The 25,188-nt window shown below is 39.3% G+C and overlaps 1 protein-coding gene across 7 annotated transcripts in view; it reads left to right on the top strand.

Annotated features, from left to right (window-relative positions):
- The window catches only part of Ebf1 (EBF transcription factor 1), a 377,119-nt gene that overhangs the window by 270,655 nt on the left and 81,276 nt on the right, over positions 1–25,188 (top strand). For 4 of the 7 annotated variants that reach the window (XM_076856388.2, XM_076856389.2, XM_076856384.2 and 1 more), the window contains exon 9: positions 8,481–8,611. In XM_076856388.2, coding sequence (XP_076712503.1) covers positions 8,481–8,611 — 131 coding nt within the window. Of the gene's footprint in view, positions 1–8,477; positions 8,612–25,188 lie in introns of all 7 variants that reach the window. The other 3 variants (XM_076856387.2, XM_076856383.2, XM_076856385.2) reach the window with 1 other exon arrangement.

Below are 25,188 nucleotides of genomic sequence, written 5' to 3' on the forward strand. Positions count from 1 at the left end.
AGACTTGAGCATTCTTTGAAAAAGCAGTTCATGGATGTTTTTTTTTTTTTTTAAAAAAAACCTGAAAATTATTTCCCCTTTTTCACAATATTGGGTGTCCATTTTTGGAAGGATATTTGTTTCCTTTTCTTCCCCTAGCTTTTATGTCTTAAACTTTTCTTACAGTAGGAGAATTAGGCTAAAAATAATTTAGTGCATGAAAGTTCTCCTTGTTGGGAAGAAAAGAATTATTTACTTATTGTATAATCAGAGGCAAGTGAATTTACTATTGTTGCAATAAATATCACAATTGAATCCATGAATAATTCATTCTGAGGGTTCTCCTACCCTCCATGACAATTTTCCCATTTGCTTTGCGATGGAGTGGCTGACAGTCATAGAACAAGGGGGGAAAAAAAGAAAAAAAAAAAAAAAGAACGAATGATCAAACAAACTGATGGCAGTATGTGCCTTTAGCTATTTTAAAATTAATATTTTGTACACTTTAATTTTATATTTGGCAGATCAAACATTAGGTGGAAAACAGTGCATTTGCCCCTCCTTGAGTCATAAAATTCTAAGCTTCTGAGGTATATTTAACAAACAATTTTTTGCATATTACGAAACAATGCTATGTTGCATGTCACTAAATCAAAAAGCCTTCAACAAATCTTTCAAGTGCAATTTAGAAGTTACAGGTACATCAAAATGTCAAGATTTTTCACTGCTAAATTGTTAAATAACCCTGAATAGTGAACCTGAATAGAGTTCTGGATCTCAGACAAATTCAAAAATCCAAAAACACTTGCCCTGGAACATTCCAAATTATAATTTTTCTACCTGCATTTCCATTTATCCCTTGCTCAGGTGCTGTGTCTACAGATTGCTGAGGTCTTTTTCAACTTTAGAATAAGAAAGCTGCAAAATGAACAGGAAGTACATAGAATTTGGGCTTGGTCTTTAATTAGTAAGCAATTTAGTTGGGAACCCTCTAAGTGTGGGTTCTCTATATGAACACCATCAGGTTAGCTGTACCTGATGTAGATGGACGTTGGAGCAATATTTCTATCTGGTGACTATGAATGTTTTTCCTTTTCGCCTTTTCTGAGGGAGCCATTAATGCTGTCAAAGCAAAGGGCTTTCTTGCCAAATGAAGTCACTTTGGAATAAAGGATGAAAAACACTTGAAATTCTCAATCTCCTCATTTAATATTTAATAGGTTTAATTGCATGTGGTATTGAAAAATCTCTGTATCGTGGGTTACATTTCTCTTTAAAGTGACAAACACCATATACACATATACCAGGCCAGGGTTCGGGGAGAGAGAGAGAGACTGACTCTTGCATATATAATAAACGATTCTTTGCAAAATGTAATATCTAGATATTGTAGAGAACAGAGCAATAAATGCAGACCAATAACAAAACAAAATAAAAACTCTAATAAACAATAAAATGCTTAACTGCATAATGCAATTACTGAAGACAATAAAAAAGGATAGAAACAAATCTATAATAACTCAAGTCAAGGCAACAGCATGTGTTACAAAGACTGCCACACCTTGAGTGAGGAGGCTGTCAAAATTGTTTGCTTACCAGCTGAGTTTATGTTTGTTTGTGAATTGGCTGGAGCCTGTGGTCATATTAGCTTTCTGAAAGTGAAGTTGGCACCCACGCGTGCTAGAGTTCAGGTCAGGCTTCATAACTGCTACTCATTTCTAAGGAATCCAGCTGGAGGAACGTTGATCCAAGAACAAATCCGCCTCCTGTACATGGTGAAAATGCAGAGGGCCAGTCTTCCAGCTGGTGACAACCCCCTCTGTTCATCTTGCTTCCTGTCCACTAGCTGTTACTTTCAGGATCAAAAGAGGAGAGTTTTGGTGCTATGGGACTATGTGCAGTTGGAAAAAGTCATCATTTCACTCAAAAGACCAGCAAATCCAGTAGTTCAGATTGAGTGGGAAAGATGACTCTGGACATTGAGTTTATAGGAGTCACTTTGTATTCCCATAAGCTTCTAGGACAGGGTTGCTCCCATCACCTTAAGTTTATCTCTAAAACCAAGGAGATAAAAGGGAGCAAGGTTTCTGAGGTCATAAATATGAGAAATGAGCTGAGGCCAGGGGTTCCACATTTTCTGATAAACCTCCAAAGTTGGGATAATAATGATAAAGTCAATTCCTTTGGCTGAAAATTTTCTGAAAATTTCTCCATTAATATTCATCATGAAAAAATGAAGTCTGAGAGAGAGAGAGAGAGAGAGAGAGAGAGAGAGAGAGAGGAGGGAGGGAGGGAGTAAGGAAGGAAGGAAGGAAGGAAAGGAGGCGGAAGAGAGAAATTCTGCTTTGGAAGGATTGATGCCAAATCCACCTACTCAGTGCATTCAGCTGGATATGTTGGCAAGTAGCATAACTGGAAATTCTGAGGAAAGTTCTACAACAAAGGATATAATTTAGAGTGATCAGAGTATGGGGAGCCAATGGCAGCAATGAGCTTGCCATGTACCTGGCACATAGTAGAACAAAACACGAATGGGCATTTCTTGGGCATTTGCTGGAAGTTCATGAGGCATCATCTGTGTGAAAAGCACAGCTTAGAAAGGGCCAGTTTATAGGTTGTGCTAAAGGGTAGATGTGGAATTTGAACAGCTAGAGCCCTTGACCATTTTCAAATACTATAATTCTCCCGATGTTAAAATCATCGTAAGATAATTTCATCTTTCTAGCTTTGCTCAGATGTTAATAAGGGCTGGTGGCAGTATCCCTGCCTCTCCTGAAAGATTCAGCTACCTGCTTTGTAGAAATGCTCATTAATCGAGAGTACTAGGTCACAGGATGCTAGACAAAGAGTTGACATCTTCTCATAGGCTGCACAAGATGGAAATGGAAAATGACCCTATGTCCACTTCAAAGTGGAATTTCTTCTTAAGATTTAGAACAGGATTAGAAATTTCCTAAATTTGCACATTTTGCCAGTTCAGTGTTGTTTTCCCAGTGTATTTAAAAAAACAAAACAAAAAACAGAGCATCTCTAATTAAGTCTTTCATAACCAGACAGGTGTCCACTGTCACAAAAGCCTCATTTTGGGGATGAGATATGATAAATGCCGAACCCAGGTCATCTGTATGGCTACCCCAAACAAGTGAGGTATTGATCACAGCACAAAGAGATTTCAGAGGCAAAAGCAAGAGCAGCCCCAGGATCCGGCTGATGGCCACACACACCACTAATTCACCTCAATGGGCAGGCACCTCTGAGCTCAATTAACCCTTATTCCCAAGGCCACCCATAAACCCCGAGGTAAACATGGCTCTCCTGGCCCTTGCTTTCTATCAATGAAATAGATCATTTCTATTGGAGGCCCAGCTTATAAATTCCCCTTGCTAATAAAGAGCCCAGTGCTTCTGGGGCAAGCAGGCGAGCACTCGAATCTTGTAACATTGATTCTGTAAACCAGAAAATTTTTAACTGCTGAGGGCGTCCATGATTCCTTCTGCCTTCTGAGGCTATTGGAAGGAAACAGAAATGTCTGGAGGTGGAGCAGGTGATAGCAAATGTCCCTGGGTACAGCTGTCTGCACACAGAGCATTGGTTGTTAAATGGAGGCTGAAAGATTCTTTTTTTTTTTCAAATTTTTTTCCCCTCTCTTTTCCTTCTTACCATGACCATTGTTCAGAAGCAAATTGGAAATCTGGTAATTAGGCCCTGACTCACAGTGTAGTATTAAAGTCCTGAGCCAAAGTTCAACACCCTGAAATGAAATTTAAACCAATTAATCTGTTAGATTTTTATCGCTTGTCCGTGTTTTCTCAGCAATTCCCCCAGCACGTGGCCTTTGATCAACTCTCATACAAACGCTAAAATGTGTGCCTGCTGCTAGCAAGATGGGGTGACATTAACATGGTACTCATAAAACAATCAGAGCAGAGGAGCCCTCAAACAGGCAGGGCATAGTAATATTTAATAAAAGCGCACACATAATCTTCAGAATTAGCATTTTGTGCCTTGCAGTACCTTGGGGAGAAGAGCTTTTATTTGTGGAGTGATCATTATTATAACAAAGAAGAGCTACCTAATAATTTCCACTTTAACTCTGCAATGTGCCATGAGCATTTCAGAGCCATTATGCTAAACTGGTAGGGTAATCATGTTATTGTCATAGTTTGAAGGAAGGAAAATCTCCTCTACTTTGGTGGCTGGTGAGGGGTGGGGGAGGATTAATGAAAAGAAGCAAGGAAAAGAAAAAAAAACCAAACTTTTATTTTCAATGAAATTTAAAATCAGAAATTGGCTTCTTGTTCTTGTGGCTATAGTATGGAAATGTATTGGTGAGGAAGAACAATCTTTTATTAATTAAATTAAGAGTTTACTGGTAAAAGTAGTTTGTATTCAAGCATACCTCCCTCATTTACTGTTCCCTAATATTTTCTTGGAGATGGAATTGTACTGATTATTGTGTCTCTGGGTGGAATTGAACTCTTTTGTAAATCTTTTCACTCTGAAATTCTGCTGAATCCATCCACTTGTGACTATTAGAACATGGGCTTTCTCTGATGTACTTCTGCTTTCCTCTGGTATCTTGAATGAAAGAAAAACAGGTCCCTGGCTATTTCCAGTGTTCTTTGGGCATCCTCAGACAAAACTTACCCCAAAAGAGGAGGAATGGGGAGGCCCAGGGTCTATCAGTCGGCACAGCTGATTGCAGGTGGTTGTTTTGTTTTTTAGTGTCAGTTTGCTCTGAAGAGAACAACTGTTGTTGAGTGTTCTGCTGTCATTTAATTTTTTAAATTATTATGATATATTACCTTAATATATGCTCATTGAAAAAATTCAGGTCACATAAATGTCAATAGAATCAAACTTACTCGTCTCCTTTTTCTGTCAAACCCACTCTAGTCACAGTTCCTTTTTATGAGGACATACTGGAAACAGTTGATGTCCATCCTTCCTTCCACATCTTTGTCTAGCATACCTATTTACATGAGGTTGCACATACATGTGTGTGTATACACACACACACACACACACACATATATATATACACCCTCACTCTTGCACATACAGACTCATACATATCATTTTAAAAATAAGCAGGCGCACACTATTCATTAGTTCACAAATTGCCTTTTTCACTTAATTTTATGTTGACATCTTCCTATGTCAGTTTATAGAACTTTTCATTTGCTCTAATAAAATTCTTTCTGTGAGACATATGTGTCCTATAGTTTATTTAACCACTCCCCCATGGATGGCACCTATCTTCTTGAATTCTTTGCTGTCGATACTGCAGGGAACTTTTGGATACATCTACTTTGGGCCATAATTGCAAGTATCTCCTGGTTAGTTTTAGTCTGGCAGGTTTATTTGTGGCTAAGGTATAGGTGCTGCCTGTCAGTTAAAGCCGGTTCAAAATTGTGTTCAGCCTATAGATTAAATATATGTATACATATATTTAATCTATCTATCTATCTATATATATATATATATATATATATATATAGAGAGAGAGAGAGAGAGAGAGAGAGAGAGAGAGAATATGAGTCTAACATTTGAAGACTGAGAAATTTCAAACAACAGTCTAGAATCTTGGCTTTTTTGAAAAGATGGGAAGCCTGACCTACCTTGAGTCTACATTTGGTGGGGTCCCAAAGGCTGGAGCTGAGCACCGCTGTCACCTTTAGATGGCATGTGCAGCGTGCAGTATCCTCTCACTGCTTCCCCAGTGCTGAGTGGCAGGCCCATCCTCTTTTGCAATTTCTGATGCCCAGAGCAGCTTGCTGTCTTTTTGTTTCTGGCCTTAGCCTACATGGATCTGTGAACTCTTAACAAAGGTTCCTAGGCCGGATTCTCATTAGCTTAGTTGCAGTATTTTCTACTTGTGTTATGGGCATTTGGGGGTTCTTCATTTTGAGGGACTGTCCCATGCATGGTTTGTACTTGGCATCCGTGACCTCCAGTTACTAAATGCTGATGGCATCCCTTCCGCACCCTCTCTCCCAGTGGGAATGAACCATAGAGTTTCCTTTCAGAATAGTATGACCTGACAGATGTACAGGAGCAACCTGAGAACCCTCTGAGATCCTAACTTAGAAGTACTGCCTGACTTACCTGTTCTATGAATGATTTGTAATCCCAGTAGAGGAGAGAAGCAGGATGGGTGGAGTGTGTCACTCGGCCTGGGTGCTTCTCTCGAGGTCTTTTTCTCCAAAAATCTAAGAAGATGGTGTCGCATGTTGTTTCCCCATTAGGTTCTGACTCAGTGTTCTTTCTTTCCTCTGACTCATTGACATTCAGCCTGGCTTCTGAACAGGTGCTCATGGTATCTGAAAACATGACCACTTTCCTTAGGAAGAGATTGAAAGCATGCACATACATGTATTCTTACGTGCCTTCTCTATCTTAAAAATAACCAGGGGAGAAAAAGAGGGATGGAGTCCAGTGTAAACCAGCAGGTCTTGGCCATTGCTATTGTAAGGACTTCCTCTAAGATCCATGAACACACCCCTTCCCCCTCTTTGTGCACAATGGTGAGAAACCTGTAGGAGATCCTACTCATCTAAATAGATATATCTGCAAGATTAAAAAAATAAACATTAACAGAAATCCCAAAGATAATACAGATAATTAGCACGAAGGCCATTTTGTGGTGTGCCAGGGTAACCACAGGGTCAGTGCTTAATGACACCACTGGATGCCACACTTTGCCATTAACCAATATACAGTATTTCTCAGAAGTATTCGGAGAGAGAGCAACACCTTTTCTCTTCTACTCTGGCAACTAAATATATTGAGTTATAAATGAAAAAAAAAAGTTAAAGATTTTGGGAAATTAACAAACTATTTCTAAACTGTTTATATTTTAAGAACTTTGCATAGTTGTTAAGTGTTGGTTATCTTATGAGTTGCTTGAAATCATTTACCCTATTTTACCATTGGTTCAGGAGCACTTAATCATGCGTTTAAGTCTTTTTAAAAGAAAGCTTTTGTTTAAGACAAAGTCCCATGTCTGTGGAACATTGATCACAGCCCCCATGTGTGTAAAAAAAAAAAAAAGGGCAAGAATTCTGAAGTCAAGTCATGAATCATTTCCATTTTCTTGATTAGTTATTTTGTTTGGGGGATGAAGTGGAGGAGCATAAAGTCAACCGAGCAGCCTTATCTTAGCTGCAGATGCGTTGCCATAAGCTCGGCCAACATGCGATGTTTACTTTGGATATTTCCAAATTTCTCTGTGCAATTTTTAAAGATGAATTTGAATCAGAACCAAACCCATGCTCCTTGTTTGTGTGGTGGCACGTGAGCAATGGTCCCACCGGGATGGACTTAATGTTTTCTTTCCTTCTTGCAAAAGTTAAAGCATGACATTTTGCCAAATTTGACAAAGTCCAATAATTTTTTTTTTTTTGCCAGTTCTTTTCCCCCATTAAAATTAACTGGAGCTCTTATTGGCTTTAATGCTTGGACAGTCAGTCTTGAATACTTAATAAACTTTTTTATTAAAGAGGAGGGTCTCATTCTCTCTTCTTGCACAATATCTTCCTTGCTTTAGAATTTTGCTTTGTTGCTGTTCATGAAAGTAATCAGGAGAAGAGTGGCATGGCATCGTGGAGTTAAAAACTCTCAGTGGGCCCAAGGTGCCCTCAGAGAGATTTCAAAACATGATCCAACAATTACATTGATGCCTAGCAATTCTGTTGAAAGGATGCCATGCTCATTAGGCAAACCACCTCCAGTCTGTTTGGAATCACAGTATTTGCAAACGATTTCCTATCTCCAAGGGCCATTTACAATGGAAAAGAGAAGAGATATGAAATTTTGAAAAAGTTGGTTGTAGGGTTTTAAGCCTGGGAAACACAACAAAGCAAAGGTCACAGAGAATCTGTGGCTCAGTCTGGCCTCGGCTATTTGGTTGCATAATTCACCCTGAGTGACCTGTTTTGCATCTATAAAGTGGGATCCATGACATTTATTTGAAAAAAATTCTAATGATTTTTAATGAGGAATGTTGCTATGTTAGTATTATAGATAGAAGGCTTGGAGCAAGAATCACCCCTGCTCTGGCCTCCTCTTTCTTAACTTCCCATTGGACAGAAATGTTTCTCTAAAAATGTGTAAGTTTTCTTTTCAGGAGACAGATTTAATTATCAAGCAATTTTGTAAGATTTCCAGTGCATTCCAATAAGTCACCCATTTTTTAAAAATTTCTACTAGTATTTTGTAAATTCAATTTCACTCCTGTGTTATATTTTACAAGGTTTCCAGCTTGATAAAGATTTGGGTAAAAATATATATCTTAAGAGAGACAATGAAAGGGATGCTGAGAACTGAGGCTGCACCCTTGGTTTTAGGTCCTAATGTGGCTGAGAAATGCCGAGATCTTGAGGGACTTTCTGTTAGTGAAAAGATAAAAGATTTTTTTTTTCTTTTTCTCAAGTCTCCCATCATTAAAGTTTGGTTCTAACGGCAGTCTCCTTCTCTTTTTCATGTGTGTTGAAAAGCAGCTACTCCCTGTATCAAAGCCATCAGCCCCAGTGAAGGATGGACCACGGGAGGCGCGACTGTGATCATCATAGGGGACAATTTCTTTGATGGGTTACAGGTCATATTCGGTACCATGCTGGTCTGGAGTGAGGTAGGTGTTGTCTGAACATTAATATCTAATGGCTTGTTCTAGTTGAAGATACTGTCTATACTTGAATTTCTAATAGAACGTGGGGCATTTTGTGGGGCTGCTCTAGGTGGGCCGGCTCCTGTCTAGAAGAACTTCGGGAAACTAGGAAAGATGGGTGGAGTTCACCAGGAGGTCCAGCTTTCCACTGGGAGATTTCTGTTCTCTGGCCCGTAAGCACTGGGAAAGCTCTGTTTTGTAAATTGTCCTCTTGGGCTTACATGGAGTGGAGGTCCTCTTGTATATTGGGAACCAAAAGAAGGTGCAAAGTAACAATATATATTGGAAAAGCTACTTTAACAAGGTAGTCTGAGGAATTCTATACACAGAGTCTAGCCTAGCCTGATCTTCAAAGACCACCATTTAAATGACACTACTAACCCAGGTACAGATGATTCTTGATTTACTAATGACTCAGAATGAGTGATTCTCTGGGGAACCTAGAAGAACCCAGGGCTTTTAGCACAGTAGGGATTGATAGCTCTGGAGCACCTTGGGATATGACTTCACCCATAAGAAAATGACTGCGTTCTACCTGTGCAGTGCTTTCTAAGCTGCCAGTTGACTTGTCTGACAATAACCAACATGAGCTTAAGATCACAAAACATGAACATCATCACCTTTGCATAGATGTCACGGTGACTTGCCTTTGTTTTCTGAATTCTGAGCACCAGCTTCTCTGCCAGAATCACCGTGTAGCATAAAACCAGTGTTAGTGCTGCAAGAGACCAGAGTTCATCCAGCTGGTTTCATAAATAGTTATATTAACTGCTAAACTTGATTGTGATCTGGGCTCTTTATGTAGATCATTTCAGTCTTTCCTCTATACCACCAAGTAAATACCCTCAGATGTATCTTTTCTGGATAAGCTTACTAGGACTTGGAGACAAATAATTCAATAATTAGACAGCAGCTGCTTACAGTCTGTAGACCAAGTGATGTATGTGTTCATGGCCACACAAAGAGGTCAGAAGCAGACCTGGAGCTAGAACCCACGGTCTCTGCTTCTGCCTATGATTGTCTTCCCTTGGAAAAGCAGTTTAGATAGTACATGTGCTTTTTGTTTAGGGAGACCATAGGGATGAGCGGAGAGTGAAGACTGTGATAGTTGGGTGTGCTGACCCAACTGAACCTCCCAGGGAGTCTGTTCTTTCTAAGGCTGCCCCATGTGCTTCTCACTGGCAGCCGCCCACTGGGTCGAGCCAGCTCCTGCAGCCCCTGCCTTTGCATTTCTGGCTCAGCCAACAAGAGATATGCACTTGGCCAGGGAATCAAAGTTCTCATAAAGCTGCATCAGAAATGAGCTTTTTAATGCATCCAACCATTATCCAAGTTGGATCACTCTAGGAATGAAAGGTGGACTCCACTCCCGCTGCTCTCTGCGCTGTGTTCTCTGGTAGCAGCTCTGGGTGTCAGGGAGAAGCTACACAGATGTGGGCTATTGTGCGGCCAGCCGTGTGTCTTTATTCTGTTGTGAGCAGTGGCCCTCACAAGGGCATCCTCTCCCAGGTCTCCTGAGCTGTGTCCTCTTCCCTTCCTGACCTTCTTTCTGTTGCTTATCATGGAAAATGGGAGAGAAGGAAAATGAGGCTCTGGTCCAACTCCCTCCGGGATGCCTCTACTGTCACAGCCTGTGTGGGCGCCGGGCAGAGCCTGCACCAATGCTTTCCTCATCCCCACCTCCGGACTGCCAGCAGCTGTGGCTGTGTCAAGAACCCACCATATCACACCCTATCACAGAGAAGCAAATTCTCACCATTCATGATACATAGACTCATGACACATATCCACCATTAAGAGAATTTGCTGCTCTGTGATATTAAAGAGGGAATGGCTAAAACACATACGTGTCATGAATCCACAGGGCGTCCAAAACTATTTGAACAGACATTCCTTGAAATGACTAAGTGCCTCACAGCATTTGCTGGGTGACTACATGGAGGACTTTCAGTTGGGCTATGACCACATGATTGTCCTGAGGCTCAGTGTAATAGACCTTGCAGAAGTGAACTCTTTTGTTCAATTTTGTAAAACTATTTCCATATTTCAGTTTTCATATAGGTGACTTAGCAGATACAATTTTCCCTGCTTCTTTGTGTGCAGAGAGAATTTGTCACTGCCTCAAAAACAAAACAAACAAACAAAAAACATTGTTTGGGTATAAGAAATAGAGAAATAGCTCACACTACCAAGGGCGATCATGCAGACACTTAATAGGTATCACTTTATTTAATCCTCCTGTTAGTCCTCTATTAGGTACTCTTGTTATTCTGATTTTATGTATGAGTAGTTTGAGTGTCGAGAGATTAAAAAATATAATTCAGCAAATATAGTCTTGAGAGAGAGATGGACACCTATCTGTCTAGAGTCTTTGCCCTTGACCACATGACCTTGAGGTTCATGCCATCTCTAAAATGCAGTACATCTGATTTTAAGTAGATTTTAATAGATTTTAATCATGTCTTCCTTTCTTCATTCTCTAGCCCAAAGCACCCAGAAAACAGGCTGGTGGGTCAGGACAAGAACATAACAATTTTAGATTAGCAGTTGATGCTATTATTTGGAGTCTTTTTTTAGCTAAAGAATTTTTAAAAGATTCAAAGAAAATAGGGTGGCTTAATTTCCCCTCATCTGTGTTCTTCTCCTACCTACCCAATCTTTTGCAAATGAGTAGTTCAGTTTAGTTCACTACTCCCTGAGGGTTGGGAACAAGAAAGGTGGCACTCCAGCACTCCTACTTGGGGGCCCTCTGTGAACCCCCACTCCACCCCCCACATCTACATGGCTTTCTTGTGATTCTCATTTGCTCTTCCTTTCTTTAGAGAAAGTAAATTATTTTACTGATGTTATTGGGCTCCTTATCCTGACATATTCCCAAATAGTTAAAGAGAAAATTCTCTGTAGTGTTTTAAATATAAATCTAGGAAAACTAATGAGATTGATGTGTACTAAGTTTTAATGTGGGTTGAGTTTTTTCCTTGACCAGAGAAGCTCTTGGTTGCCTGACTTTCCGACTCACATGTGATTTGGAGCAGTGAGGGGCTCCTGCTACTGTTGTGTAGCGCTCCTTGTTGTTTTAATATCTCCTTCAGAATACCTCTAATTTCTAAACAAAGAGTGTTAGCTGCCTTGCTTATGGTTGTCTAACGCTGGGATAGGTACCATGGGTAATTAAAGTTGGGTTTTGTGGGATCTGGTGTTTTATTTGGAAAGACAACTTGCTCCCATGAAACAAATTAGAGAGTTGCATAATATATTTATGTAATCTAGTATTGAATTTGTGGTTTAAAATACAAGGCAAGGTTCTAGAAGGCAGAGAGAATGTAGTGAGTCAGATGTAGACTGTTCAAAAAACGAATCAAGTTCCAATTATGTGTGGATGACTCTCTGAGCGAGGTAGTTTCAGATCTCACAGTTTTTCTATTAAATAGTTTTTCTATTTAAACACAAAAATACCTGAGAGAGTGCATGCTGCTTCAGGTATTTTATCTGCATGTCTAAGAAGTACCACAGTGGGATTATCAGGGAGCAGAAGGTAGTATGTCAGGGAAGGGTTGAGATTGCCTACAGGAGCAGTGGACAGAGAGAGTTGAGGGACCTGGATGATTATTGCAGTCCTGTTGCCCAGAGGGTCCAGATCTAGTCAGTGTTGGTCCCTGGACCTCACTTTCCCCATCGGAAAATGACAACTTGAGGCCAATCCTCTTTGACATCAAAGCTGCCCTTCTTTTTTATCTAGAAGGGGCCAGTGACTGTGGGTGGGAAACAGATTCTTTTCATCCACGATTGCTCTTTTCTTTCAGAAGACACTTGCAATGCACACATAGATTTATCTGCAAAGGGTTCCTGAATTTCTTTAACACAATTCAGCCAATAGAATCTTCCTTTTTATGTCTACAGTCAACATTTCTACCCTTTATGCTTCAGATTCTAGTATCTGATGTAAACCCGAGACTTACATATAATATTGCTCTAATTCATTTTCCATATAGTTCTGTTGAATGCTAGTTCTTACGAATATTAATAGACGCCTCGTGGGAGATGAAGGAAATTTTTTTCCCAGTAAGATTGGGAAATGTTGAATCAAAAAAATTGAACTCGTCCTTGTCATAGAACTTTGCAGAATTTTTGAGGTACCAAATGCACGGTGGATACCTAAGATGCAGTATTTGGCATGTCCCAAACTTTTAGAACCATAGAACCCTTGTTTTCAAGGATCACCTCACAAGAAGATCGATGGGTGATGGCTGGAGTGCATTTTGATTTTATGTTAATGAAGTCAAGTCATGAAATTCAATCGTGGAGTGGTTGGGCTGGGATAGATGTGAGAAAATAGTCTGAAATATTTGCAGAGCATTATTTAGATTAGACCAGGAATGTTTGGAGCCATTATTCTTTAAAGCTGCAAGGCTTTGAACAAAATTTCTGTCATATTTTGCATCTGGTTTTAGTCAGTACACACTTAGCATTAGATGCCATATGATTTCGTAGGACAGCTATATTTAAAGATTGGCAGTACCACTTAGCTCAGATGGGAGAAGCCAAAGTTTCATCACTGTTCAAACCAATTAGCTTCACATAGGGGCGACATGTTGTCTTCTTCATCCAGATGAATGTTTTGTTCAACTGTATTCCCAGAGATAGGGAATGAAGACAAAAGAAACTATCTGTGGGTGAATGTAGTTGGGTACATGGCAGTTTGGGGGTGGGGGACTGGAAAGCAATTTTACCATTTGAATCCCCAAACTAGAAAACCTAGGGTGAATGCAGTTCTTGATTCTTTTTTCCTCTCTACTTTTTCATTCTCATCTGTACACCTGATTCAGGGAAATGAGTATTAATAAAAAAGAGAATTTGCTTTTCTGTGATATTAAAGAGGGAATGGCGAAAACACATATGTGCATCCTACCGGATGATTCCCAGGCCTCTTTGCTCAGCCTTGATTTTTACTGAACCACAAGTCATTTGGGGTGTCGAGGAATGCTTCTGGGTCACCAAGTACAGTGTTTTTATTTTGTGAGGAAGAAGAGGCTCTGGAGAGGTACTGTGACTTATTCTAGGAGCACACTGGCCGCCTATTGCTAGGGTGAGAGCCTGGTTCTCCTGACACCCAGTCTCTCCCACGTTGAGCTTGAGGTCCTACCAGGTTTTCTCATGAAATTTCCATAGGCTTTTAAAGTACTTCATAAATTTACCAAACCTTTCCAAATTTTACACAAAATGACTCATTCATACTATATTATAAATGAGATACAAATACCACTGAAATCTCACACACACATAAGGAAAGTTGGGGGATGCCATTATGTCCAATACCACTTCTTTCAAATTTTCATAATAAAAGTAAAACATAAATAGCCGTGTTCATTTATTTTTCACATATTGAGGCTTACAAATTGAATCCAAAGTTAATTACATGCATAGATTTAAAATAACTGATAGCTGCCTTGTTTTCCTTAAACATGTGTTTCAAAGTCTGTTTTTATTTAACATGTACTTATTGACCACCTAATATATGGAAGATGCTTGATACAAAATTAAGAAGTTTATTTCTTTCAAATAAGTTACATTAAACTTTGTGTATGTCTTTGAAGAACAACTTTCAAGCCCAAGTAATTTTATGAGGAATCATTTCTAAATGAGCTAGCATATTAAAGAAACTCAGATTAAAATGGCCTAGTGGCTGTTTTAGTAGAGCTGAACCATTACAGCCCTACTCCCTTTATTCCTCAAAATGCTTTAGTCTATGTTTTTATTTTTAATGATGAAGGCACTTGAAATTTGTCCTGTCTGTTGATAATCAGGGGATAGTGAAAAAAGGCTTTCAGATGACATTTTCATCTCCATGTTTCCGGTGTGCTCAGGAGGTACTTGTATGTGCCTAGAACTTGAAAATAGAAGCCACAGAAGTGTGATGCATTTCTAATTTTAATTTGAATCAAAGACAGAACTCACGCATGGCTGCAGCCACCTGACTCTAGGAAGAACATGGATGTCTATATCCTTTGCTCTTTCCTGGTGTGCTCTGTGCTGATTGCTGGAGGGGCTCCCTGGTCCTCTGAACTGAAGACCCCTGCTCCTGCCCTAACCTTCCCTGGTTTCTTGTCTCCCAAAGCTTTCTTTTGGCACTCAGGCTCTTTTCAACATTCTCCTGCAGGGTGCACCTGGATTTATTCCAGGTGCACTGAATTGGTGGCCGCTCCTTGCACCTGAAGGGATTCTTTGTCCTGTGCTCTGTCTTGTTCTTCCTTCTGAGTGCTGTTCCCTTTCTTCCCATGCCTGTGTTCTTTGCTCCCAGGATCCTGTAAAAGACCACCTTTTCCTGTGAGGTCTTCCCTCTCTGCTCCAGGTGTAGAATATTCTCTCTTGTGTCCAAATTCCTACATTGCCTTATCTCTACCATATTATGTTTCTATTCTTTTCTTTTATTATTGTGATTCAAGGAAGTGCTTTCTCTCTTGAAGGCAGGATCCGTGCTACCTTAAGCTCAATCTCTCACAGGGCCCCTGCACCAACTTAGAGGTCAGATGCTTTATGTTTGCTGAATGACTCTTCCTCCCTCTCTCCCTCTCTCTCCTCCCTCCCCACTTTCTTCCCTTCTTCCCTCTTTCCTTCCTTTTTTCCTTCCATTTAAAAAAAAATGCTCCTTGTTAACAACTATTATATTTGATGATGCTTCAAAGTAGCACTGTTCATGCCTGTAATCTCAGCTATTTGGGAAGTTTAGGCAGGAAGAACTCGAGTTCAAGGTCAGCCTCTGCAATTTAGAAAGATAGGCATCCAAACAAAACAAAAAATGAAATAAATAAAAAAGAGCAGGGTAAAGAATAGAGCTGAGAATGGGGATATATCTCAGTGGTAAAGTATCCCCGGGGGGAGCGGGGGAAAGTAGATATAGCAACTTGGTTTTTGTTAATGCATGTGTGGGTAGGTAGTTCATACTTAGATATATTAGTTGCACATTAAATGTGTACCTAAATACTTTAGGATAAACCTATAGAAAATGATGACAATAAAGGAGTAATAAAACCAGCACTTTTTGAGTGGTCTGTATAGGGGATGCCTTTCCCTAAATTCATTATAGGTATTATGTCAATTTATCTTTTTAATAGTACTATTAAATGTCTAGTTCTTCCCACATCACCTATCCCATTCTCTCATAATGGAACTCAAGGTCAGAGAGATAGAGTGACTTTCCAAAGGTCCCACAGCTGTTTCTTTGCAAAGCTTGAATTTGAACCAAAATCTACCTGACTTGAGAGCCATCTCCTAGCCATTTAATATGAATGTAGTCAAACCCATTTATTCAGAGAGTGTTATAATGACTTCAACTCTCCAAAATTCAAGATCAAACAAAAGATAAAAAAGAAAAAAAGAAAGAGAAGAAAGTAAAAAGAATAAAAGACTTTCTTTAGTATAAGCAGAACAATAATTTTTAACAAATGATGTTATCTGTTTTTCCCTGTTACAGCAAATGAGAAGGAGCCAACTAGAGACAGGTCATATGTGGAAGCAGGTTGTTAGAAACAGGCGCAGTGACAGTAGAAGTGACAGCTGACAGTCTAATGTCTAGGGCAGAAATGGAAAACCTAAAAAGCAGACACAGAAGTATATTATTGTGTGGCACCTTAATGACTATTCATAATGGTGGTGGCTCTGAGTCAGGAAGAAAGAGCTGGCAATTATTTCTAATAAATTCTGATTAAAACAGCAAGAACTGTGTAATGCATCCTCGAAAGACTTCCAGCCAAAGCAGTCTTAGGGCCACTGTATTAAAAGAGATTTGACTTCAATTTTCTGTAGAGCTTTCTTAGGGAGCATCTCTCGGTACTTGGAGGGACATGTTAATTAAGGACTACTGAATAAATGTGCAAGTATCAGTGTATACAGTATGCAAATATGGGCTACACCACAAAAATATTAGAATGAGTCTTTGTCTTACTGCTTTGATATCTTTTTGTTTTCAGACCCTTGAAGGACACTAAAATTTTTCATTGAAAGGCAAATTCATTCCCTCTTTCCCCATCTATCAGTCTTTTGGTCTCCTATTTTTCTTTCCTAATTCCACAGGCAAGGGTTTCCTTCCTTTAAACTTCCAACTTTGATAATAAGCATTTGGTCCCTTCCATAAATGCATCTGGCTCTGTTTTTTCTTTTGTATTTTAATTTCCAAACAAACAGACAGGCACACAGGACCCGGAGCCAGGCTGAAGCAGGGAATGACATTCCTTCTTGCCTGAATGTGGAAAGAGCAGCCTTGAGAAAGAGCTCATTGTGTAGTTTTAGACCACAGGGGCTGGCGTTGCCCGTGTCTGATCCTCTCCTTGTGGACCTTAGGAACCCACCAGTGCTTCTCCAGCCCACAGATGGCCAGAATGGGATCCAGTCTTTAATGGGGCCCAATTGGCATGCTATCTACATCCTGGGAAGAAAGCTGGAGAAAGTTTATTTAAAAAACAAATTACAAAATAAATAAATAAATAAACCCACAAAACCCAAAGGTAGTCGAAGCAGAATATATTTATTTTAGTCTTTTTCTCCCAAATCTGTTATTTTGAAAAATGATCTTGTGACTGTTTTGTTTTATACAATTAACTGCATTGATTGAAGGGTCGCGGTGAGCTTCCTGGTCAGCACTGGGCAGCATATTTTTGTCAATGTCTAAGGAGGTTACCAGGAAGTTTGTGGTGGCCAGTTAAAAGTTTTTTGTTTTTATTATTTTAGTAAAAAAGAATTCCGAATGGAATGATGTTGATTCTTTCTCTTCTTCTTTCTTTCTTTCCTTTTTTTTTTTTTTTTTTTTTTTTGTTTGAGTGTTGGGAATCAAACTCAGGTCCTTTCACTCACCTACTAGGCAAGCTCTCTGCCACTGAGCAACATTCCCAGCTCTGTTTTTTTTGCATTTTTGTAGATTCATAAGGGAGTTTATTGAATCTTCACCTTAAGTATCAGTGGTGGTTAATGGCATCACAATATTTATTCATTCAGTTCAATGATTATTTATTGAGGACCTCGTTCCAAGGTCCTGTGAAATACTGGGAACCCAGTGAAAAAGAAGAACAAGTATGTGTCCACATGGGGCATTCTACTTCTGGGACACAGACCCACATAGCAAAATCTGCCTCCATGTCTCTACTCTCTGTATCTTTATTGAGATGAATTTCAGACAGTGTTAAGAAACACTGCTGACTGTTCAAAAGCCAGAATTCAAATCCCCTATTTAAACTCCATTCCTGAGACTTGAGTTTCAGAGGTCTCCTGTGACACTGAAGAGTTTATCTTTGGGAATTCATGTGACCCATCATATTCTGCTAAACATGGGTTTAAAGCTATTTTCTTGAAAGGACAAAAGAAAACCAGAATGTTTATGAAACAGTAAATGCCTTCACTGGCTTTCTCTCACGTTCCCTGAGAAATCATATACTGCCTTGGAGACTGGCAATTCTTGGGAATGAAAAAAATCTGTGTTATGAAACCCAGAGAACTGTGATTAGGGAACAAACCAAAATACACTGAGGCATTCAGGGAGCATCTCCTGATTTATGTGGTGTCCACTTTGGGGGAATGGAGATACAACACGGAGGTCCAGCCAGTGCATCTTCCAGGAACATACACTTCCCTGCTTCATCATGCTGTAGGAGCTCCTGGAAATAATATTTCTTAAATGCCATGTTTAACTCCCAAAAGATGAATGTGCCTGAGTCGAGGAGAAATGAGTTTGCTTGTTTGGTCACTAACACTGTGGTTTTTCTTTAAAAAATCCTTAGATCGATTTGGTTTCAAAGCTTTAATTATGCTTTTATGTTACAGTTTCCTTATTTAAGTGTCTGCTTCATGTCCATCACTCAGTACCCCCTGCCTATCTCAAAAGAGATGGATATTATTATCCTAATTGAGCAGGAGAATGCTGTGAGAATTATTAATACATAAATTAAAAAAATTAATCTGGAAAGCACTTTAGGGTCCCTGGAGAAGCACTACCCAAACACAAAGCGTATTTAATGTTATTTTCAGTTCCCCCCACGGAGAAGATTAGAACTGGAGCAGTAGATGATTTAGCGGGTAAACTGAGGAATAGAGAGTGGGCATGGCCAAATGGGCTAGTGTATCCTAGGACCCAGACCCTCTAGGGCACTGTGCTAGGGTCCACTTTAGGATTTTTCTAGTTATACATATTAATGATGTTTCTGAAGAACTAACTTTTCTTTCTTTTGATGTCTTCTTGAGTCATTGCCTGTTTCAAACATTTTTTTTTAAGCTTCTCTTTGGTGAAGATGATTAAGATATTAAATCCTAGGACTAATAATGAAAAATCACTAGTGTGTTTTCTAGTAACCCCAGTTATGTTTTGGCTTTGTGGTTTGGCACTGCCAACTGCATTTTTTTTTCTTATAGTTCCACAGGTTGGAATGTGTGCATAAAAGCTTCTGTTGGAATTTCATTTTCGTTTTTCAGGGGAACCCATTCCAGCTAACCTTTACCAATGAGAAAAGTGCTTTGCATGCTTCTGTGTTACCAGGACTTTTAGGGTGTAGGCAATGGCGAGGATTCATGCTGTAGGAGGTGGCAGGAGGGTGTAAAGCCCATGTGCCAGGAATCATGGACAAATTGCTTACCAACAATGCAGGGAGACATGGCTGTGGTTGTACAATAGTGGCCATCGGCCAGGGAAACTTGCCACTACAGATGAGTTTCTTGGTGGTGTTTCTTAACTTTCCAGAAATTCATTTTCTTCATCTGAGAACCAGGTAATAACCATACCTGCCTCCTAATGCCACAGAGCATATGTGAAGTTTAACTTCCAGGTTAGCATATGGCATGATGGGGACAAAAGACCATTATTGCTGGAGGTCATTGATGAGGTCATCACCATCAGCAGAGTGACACAGATAATAAATGCTTCTCAGAGAAGAAAGAATCCCCCAAACTCCCTCTTACTCCCCAAAGTTCTAGCAGGCTGCAGTCATGTTTTCAAACACTAGGACCTGTCACTCATACACACAGAACCTTGAACACTAGGAGAGTCTTTATGAAGCCATTTGGACAGCTGTGCTCCCTGCGTCCCTCTTCTGGGCTTGCAGACTCTGGAGGTGGCCTCTTTGGAGTTCTGCTTCCCGGGGTAGCGGCACCATCTGCCGGGCATCCCCACTCCTGATTCCAGCACTGCGTCCAGAAGTGGCCCTGTTCCGCCAGGTCTGTGTGTGGGCTCCCCTTTCACAGCAGCCGGGCTTTTCACCCAGAGGGAGCAGAACCCTTGCTGCTGGCATGTCTTTGTCAGGCTAGAAGCCTCTCCTGAGGCTCTGCAGAGATCACATGTGCTTCATCTTGATGCCATGCTTAAAAATTCCTTCTTCTCATCGTGATATTAACAGTTTTCCATGGCTGAAGAGTTAGAGAATTCAGGGCCATGTGAGGAAAGTAAAGTCACCCTTAACTTTACCTTTCAGTCTTTCTTCCATGCAGTTATTGATCTAATTCTTATAATCACATGAAAGACCTATTGCTCCAAACTGCTATTATTCTCCTTTTAACTTTTAATAAGTATTTTTTCCTCACAAAGTAATTCATACAGATGCAAATATTATTCTATGACTATTTACATGATTATTATTCCTTGTGCAGGTAGATGAATTCACCATGCATGTGGGTGCTACAGATGCATGTGTGTGTGCACACGTGCACACACACACACACACACACACACACTCACTCACTCACACACTCACTCATATAAGGGAGATAGAAGAAAACTCACATCTGAGGTTGTCAGTCTAGGAATAAACACCATTTAGATTTTTTTTGCGGGTTGCTTTTCCAGTGTTTCCATCTTAACTTTTTGCAATTTATCACTTCTAACTGGATTCACAGACCTTTGGCTATGCTCCTCTTTTTTAATCACTTAGATGAAATGTAAGCTTGGTCCCATGTTATGATAGGACATGAGTGCTGAGCCAATCAGATAATCGATTCAGGAGCAATGTAGTTAAGGAATCAGAGTTAAATATGATCATGTTAAGAAGAATGGGTTTGGGCTGGGGCTGTAGCTCAGTGGTAGAGTCCTTGCCTTGCATATATGAGGCACTGGGTTTAATCCTCAGCACCACATAAAAATAAATAAACAGATAATGTGTTCATCTACAACCAACCAAATAAATAAATAAATAAAAACAAAGAAGACTGGGCTATTATGGAAAAGGTTTACTACACTTAGTGGATTTAGACATCTAGTAGAGCTGTGATCTAATTTGCATGTATATTTATTCCAGAAACATTTTAAATTATCATGTGTATTAATTTAACAACTTTGGGGAATGCAGTTGTGAATTAGGCTGTGTCTCTGATCTCAAGGACTATTGGGATAAAAATGTAAAAAGCTCTTTATGGCACAAAGCAAAATAGAAAGAGTTAAAGTATAAATGATATAATGGCATAAGTTCCTACAAAATGCAGGCGACTCTGACTCGTAGGACCAAGTAAAACTGGAATAGAGAATAAGCGCTCAGGGCTTCAGAGACCAAGTTGAGTGTTGGTAGGGCAACGTGAAGGCAGGGAATGGTGTGAACGAAGCTAAGCTGTTGGGCAAGGCTGTGTGTGTTCTCCTGTCCGCAGCCCTGCATTCCAGAAAGTGGAGAAGCATGGGAGTTGGACCAGAGAGGGGGATTGGCTACAGGCTGCACCCTGAGCATTAGGCTAAGGAGCATTATGCTAAGGTCTATATATTATAGGCAAGGGGGGCAGCAGGGGGCCTGAGTCAGGGCGTGCCATGATGAGATTGCATTTGATAGTGTTCCGCAGAGGAAGTAGAAGTAGAGAAAGCCCGTTTAGAAGACCATCCTAGTATTGTCATCATCTGAGTACCAACAGGGGACAGCCTACATGGGAGAAGGAGGGGAGGCAGAGAAGAACCAGGGGAGTCTAGTGGAGATATAATCAACTTGATTTAAAGGTTGCAGCCTGAGAAAAACAAAATTAAACCAAGTTTGCTGTTTCAAGTGGAGGACAGCATTTCCACCACTGAGAGTTGACTAAGAGAACACAGGAGCGAGGAACACATTTAGAGGTAGTAAGATGGTAAATGGGGCCTGGGCCACGTGAGATTGAGAGAGCAGGAAGACATATTTGGGAAGATTCTGTGGCTCTGTTGTTAATAAAATTTGATGTTTGACTAGAGGGGTCAAGTGCACAGGTTTAGATAAATTTGGTAGTTAGTTCAGTTGAAGCAACTAAGCTGATGTGTAAACTCAAGAAACATTATATAGGTAAAAAGAAGGAAAAAATGGGACAAAACTTTAAAATTTCTATATTGCAAACTGACAGAAAATGAGGGACATCAAAATAATAAGAAACCAATGAAAAGAGAAGAGCTCTGGAGGAGACATATTTCAGCAAAAGAGTGGTTTTCTTCCTATTCTTTCAAATAACATTAGTTAACACGCCTGCCCTCGACTTTTCTCATCTGACAATGGTTTTAAAAGACAATGCATGTTAAGGTGCCGTGTAAATTATCCCACTTCATGAGTGTTAGGTCTCATGACATCACAAGGATAAAGAGAGTGAAGGCGTCCAGAATGGACCAGAGCAGTCTCCGATGCTACACAGTTTCTCAATATTTATTTCCAGCTCAGTTTGTTTGGTTATTTGTAATTTAAGAAAGTGAAGTAAAAAGAGCCCATCTGCCTTCTAATTGCCCAGGAGAGTAGTTTCCAAGGTGCAGAGCATGTGCCCTTTGTAATACAGAAGACAGTTTTGAATTTGACAAGGACAGGAAGTAGAACCCAATCACATGGTGAGAAAGTTGTCTGCCTTTGGTTTCTCTTTTAATCCTTCTGACTCATATTTAAGGAGAAAGCATCAGTTGGGGCAAAACAAGTCTTTAACATCTAATACTAGCAAATCTCCTTTCTCAATATAATTATGCATTGACAGGTTCCAGCTAGAATTGAGCATCATATTAACATTAAAATTACTGTGTATAATAGCTCCTTATTTGGGCAGGGGACATCAGTTTTTCAGTTATGGTAGAAATTTGAAGTTTCCTTATAAAATAAATTTTTAAACAAAAAGATACTTGATTTAAAAAAAAAACTAACACACAATTGTGCAGGTGGCTGATAGATATGACAACACTGAGAAACTGGTATTTGGAAGTTGGGAAAAGTTAAACTTTATGGAGCCTGTCTCATCTTGGCTCTGATGCATAGAGTAGCTGCCCTCGGTTCACCCAGGATTCGTTTTAAATGCTCACTAATATAATTCTGTGATTCTCTGAGTGATTTGTAAATAAGCTTACAAGTTCAAATTGATCAAAGTTAGCGGAAATGCTTTTCCTCTATAAGCCGTGGATATCATGTGTCAGTGGTAGGGGCCATTCCCAGAATGACATCTACTTTGGGGAAAATATTAACTAGTTCATTTTCTAGTGAAGACTCGGATTCTGACCTCCTCTGTGAAAGGGAGTTGTTTCAAAAAGGAATCTCTGTTCTTGACAGGGTGATTGATTAAAATTGAAAATGAAATTGTAAATGGAAATTTGCTTGAATTTCCTGAGCTGAAAGCTTTATGGTAAAATCTCACCCTCGGTAGTTTCACTGTCGTAACACCTAATCAATGTATAAAGTCCCATGAATCTTGTTCCTTGGTGTAAGCTCATAGTTACTAAGTCCTTATCCTCAAAAAGAAATCTTCATCCATCTATTTACTAATATCTGTCCATCTCTTAAAAGCTTGTTCCCTCAAGAAAAGGAAGTGTAGGTGAAATATTTTCTAACTGGTTGAAAGTTCTTCTAAGTATTATTGTGAATGAAAGTTAATCTGAATCCTCAGTAACTCTTAAACAGAGGAAACCTACCACCTGTTGGAATATAGGAACATGGTGATCTTCCCCCTCAAAAATATAGCAAAGGATCAGGCAAAAAAAAAAAAAAGTAGAGATACCAAGGGGTAGAAAAAAATCCACACAGCCTCCAGGTCTGAAAATCTTGTTTGGTACTATATTTAAAAACTTTCCATATGAGCAATTCTTCTTGGTGAATGAATGAAAGGAAGCTTTGGCCTCCTTAAACACACCGTACCACTAAGTGCCACTGTGAGTCCTCCCTGTTATTTTAGAGGAACATTTTATAGATGACCAGGATAACCTTGTGTAAACAATTTAACCTTTTGAAAATTCTGTTTTCACATCTGAAAAAAAAAAGGCATAAAAATACACCATTATCCTGATGAAATTAGCATTTGTAGGTAAAGTCCCTAGGATTAGGACTGAATAAGTGTTAGTTCCCAAACTTGATCTGACAGTTGAGATTAGCATATACTTGATTTTGAAAGATCATCTTTTACTATCCTTCAAAACCTCTTTCCTCTGCTATTCTATATGCATGATTAAATTTGATTTCTTAGTTTCTATACTTATAGATTATAAGAGCAGATTAGAAGTTTTAAAGAATACCAGGAGGAAAAAGATAAAGGAATGGAATAAAAATCGAAATAATTTCACAGTCATATCTATTGGGAAGCACCTAGGGTACAAATGCAGCCCTTCATACTTTAGTCGGCACTTGGAGCTTTTCTGTATTACCGCAAGATATAATACTGGGTATTCCAAACAATGATCTTGGTTTATCAAGGTTAAGTTGAATTACATGTACTTTGCATGTTTCAGAGAGTGTAAATGCATTTTGGAGGAATTTCAATGAGAAAAGAACAAAGTTCTAAGACAGCATTTCTTGTGCTTTCATGAGTAAATCCTTAGCTGTCTGAGACACTGTGCTGTAGGAATGGACTCAGTCTCCAAGAGTCCCTCATGCCACGGCCTCCTGGAAGTATCTTTTGTGTATCTTCTGCAAATAAGTTCTGACTCCAAATGTTCCATGGAAGAGGATAAGGCATTTTCCCCCCACCCCTACAACAGCTTTATTAAGGTAGAACTGAAGTACAATAAAATGCACATATTTGAACATGCAGTCTTATCAGTTTTGACATGTATGTAACCAATACAATCAACATAAAAAGCATTTTCATCACTTTTTAAAAATTTGAAATCATGCAGATTGTGCTTCCTGCATGATTTATTACATTAGAAATCAATCACATTAAGATATGGAGAATCCCACCTCTACATGTTGACTATTTCAAAATTAAATGGCACATCTATAAATATCTCAGAGGCCAAGGAAGAAAGCATAAAGAAAATAAATAAAAAGTGCTTTGAACTAAGTGATGATAAAAGCTTAAGATATCAGGATCTCTGGGATCAAACAGTACTCAAATGAACATTTTTTTTAACATACCTAATTTTCAATTCTCCGGTATTTTTAACTACTCTAATGCTCTGAAGACACATTAACCATTAAAAATATATTAAAACATTTATATAGGGGCACACTTCTTTTGTCCCTAGATCCAACTTGGCTTAATATTGTCACATCCTATCTTTATTTTTTATATTTTGCACTTAGTGAATTTTTCAGATGAACATTTATAACTCCAAGTACTTGTGTCAGAAAGAGGATAGAACTATCAAATTATTTTCAAATTATGTAGTA

Source organism: Callospermophilus lateralis, chromosome 5 (assembly GCF_048772815.1).
Source record: "Callospermophilus lateralis isolate mCalLat2 chromosome 5, mCalLat2.hap1, whole genome shotgun sequence".
Classification (NCBI taxonomy): Eukaryota; Metazoa; Chordata; class Mammalia; order Rodentia; family Sciuridae; genus Callospermophilus; species Callospermophilus lateralis.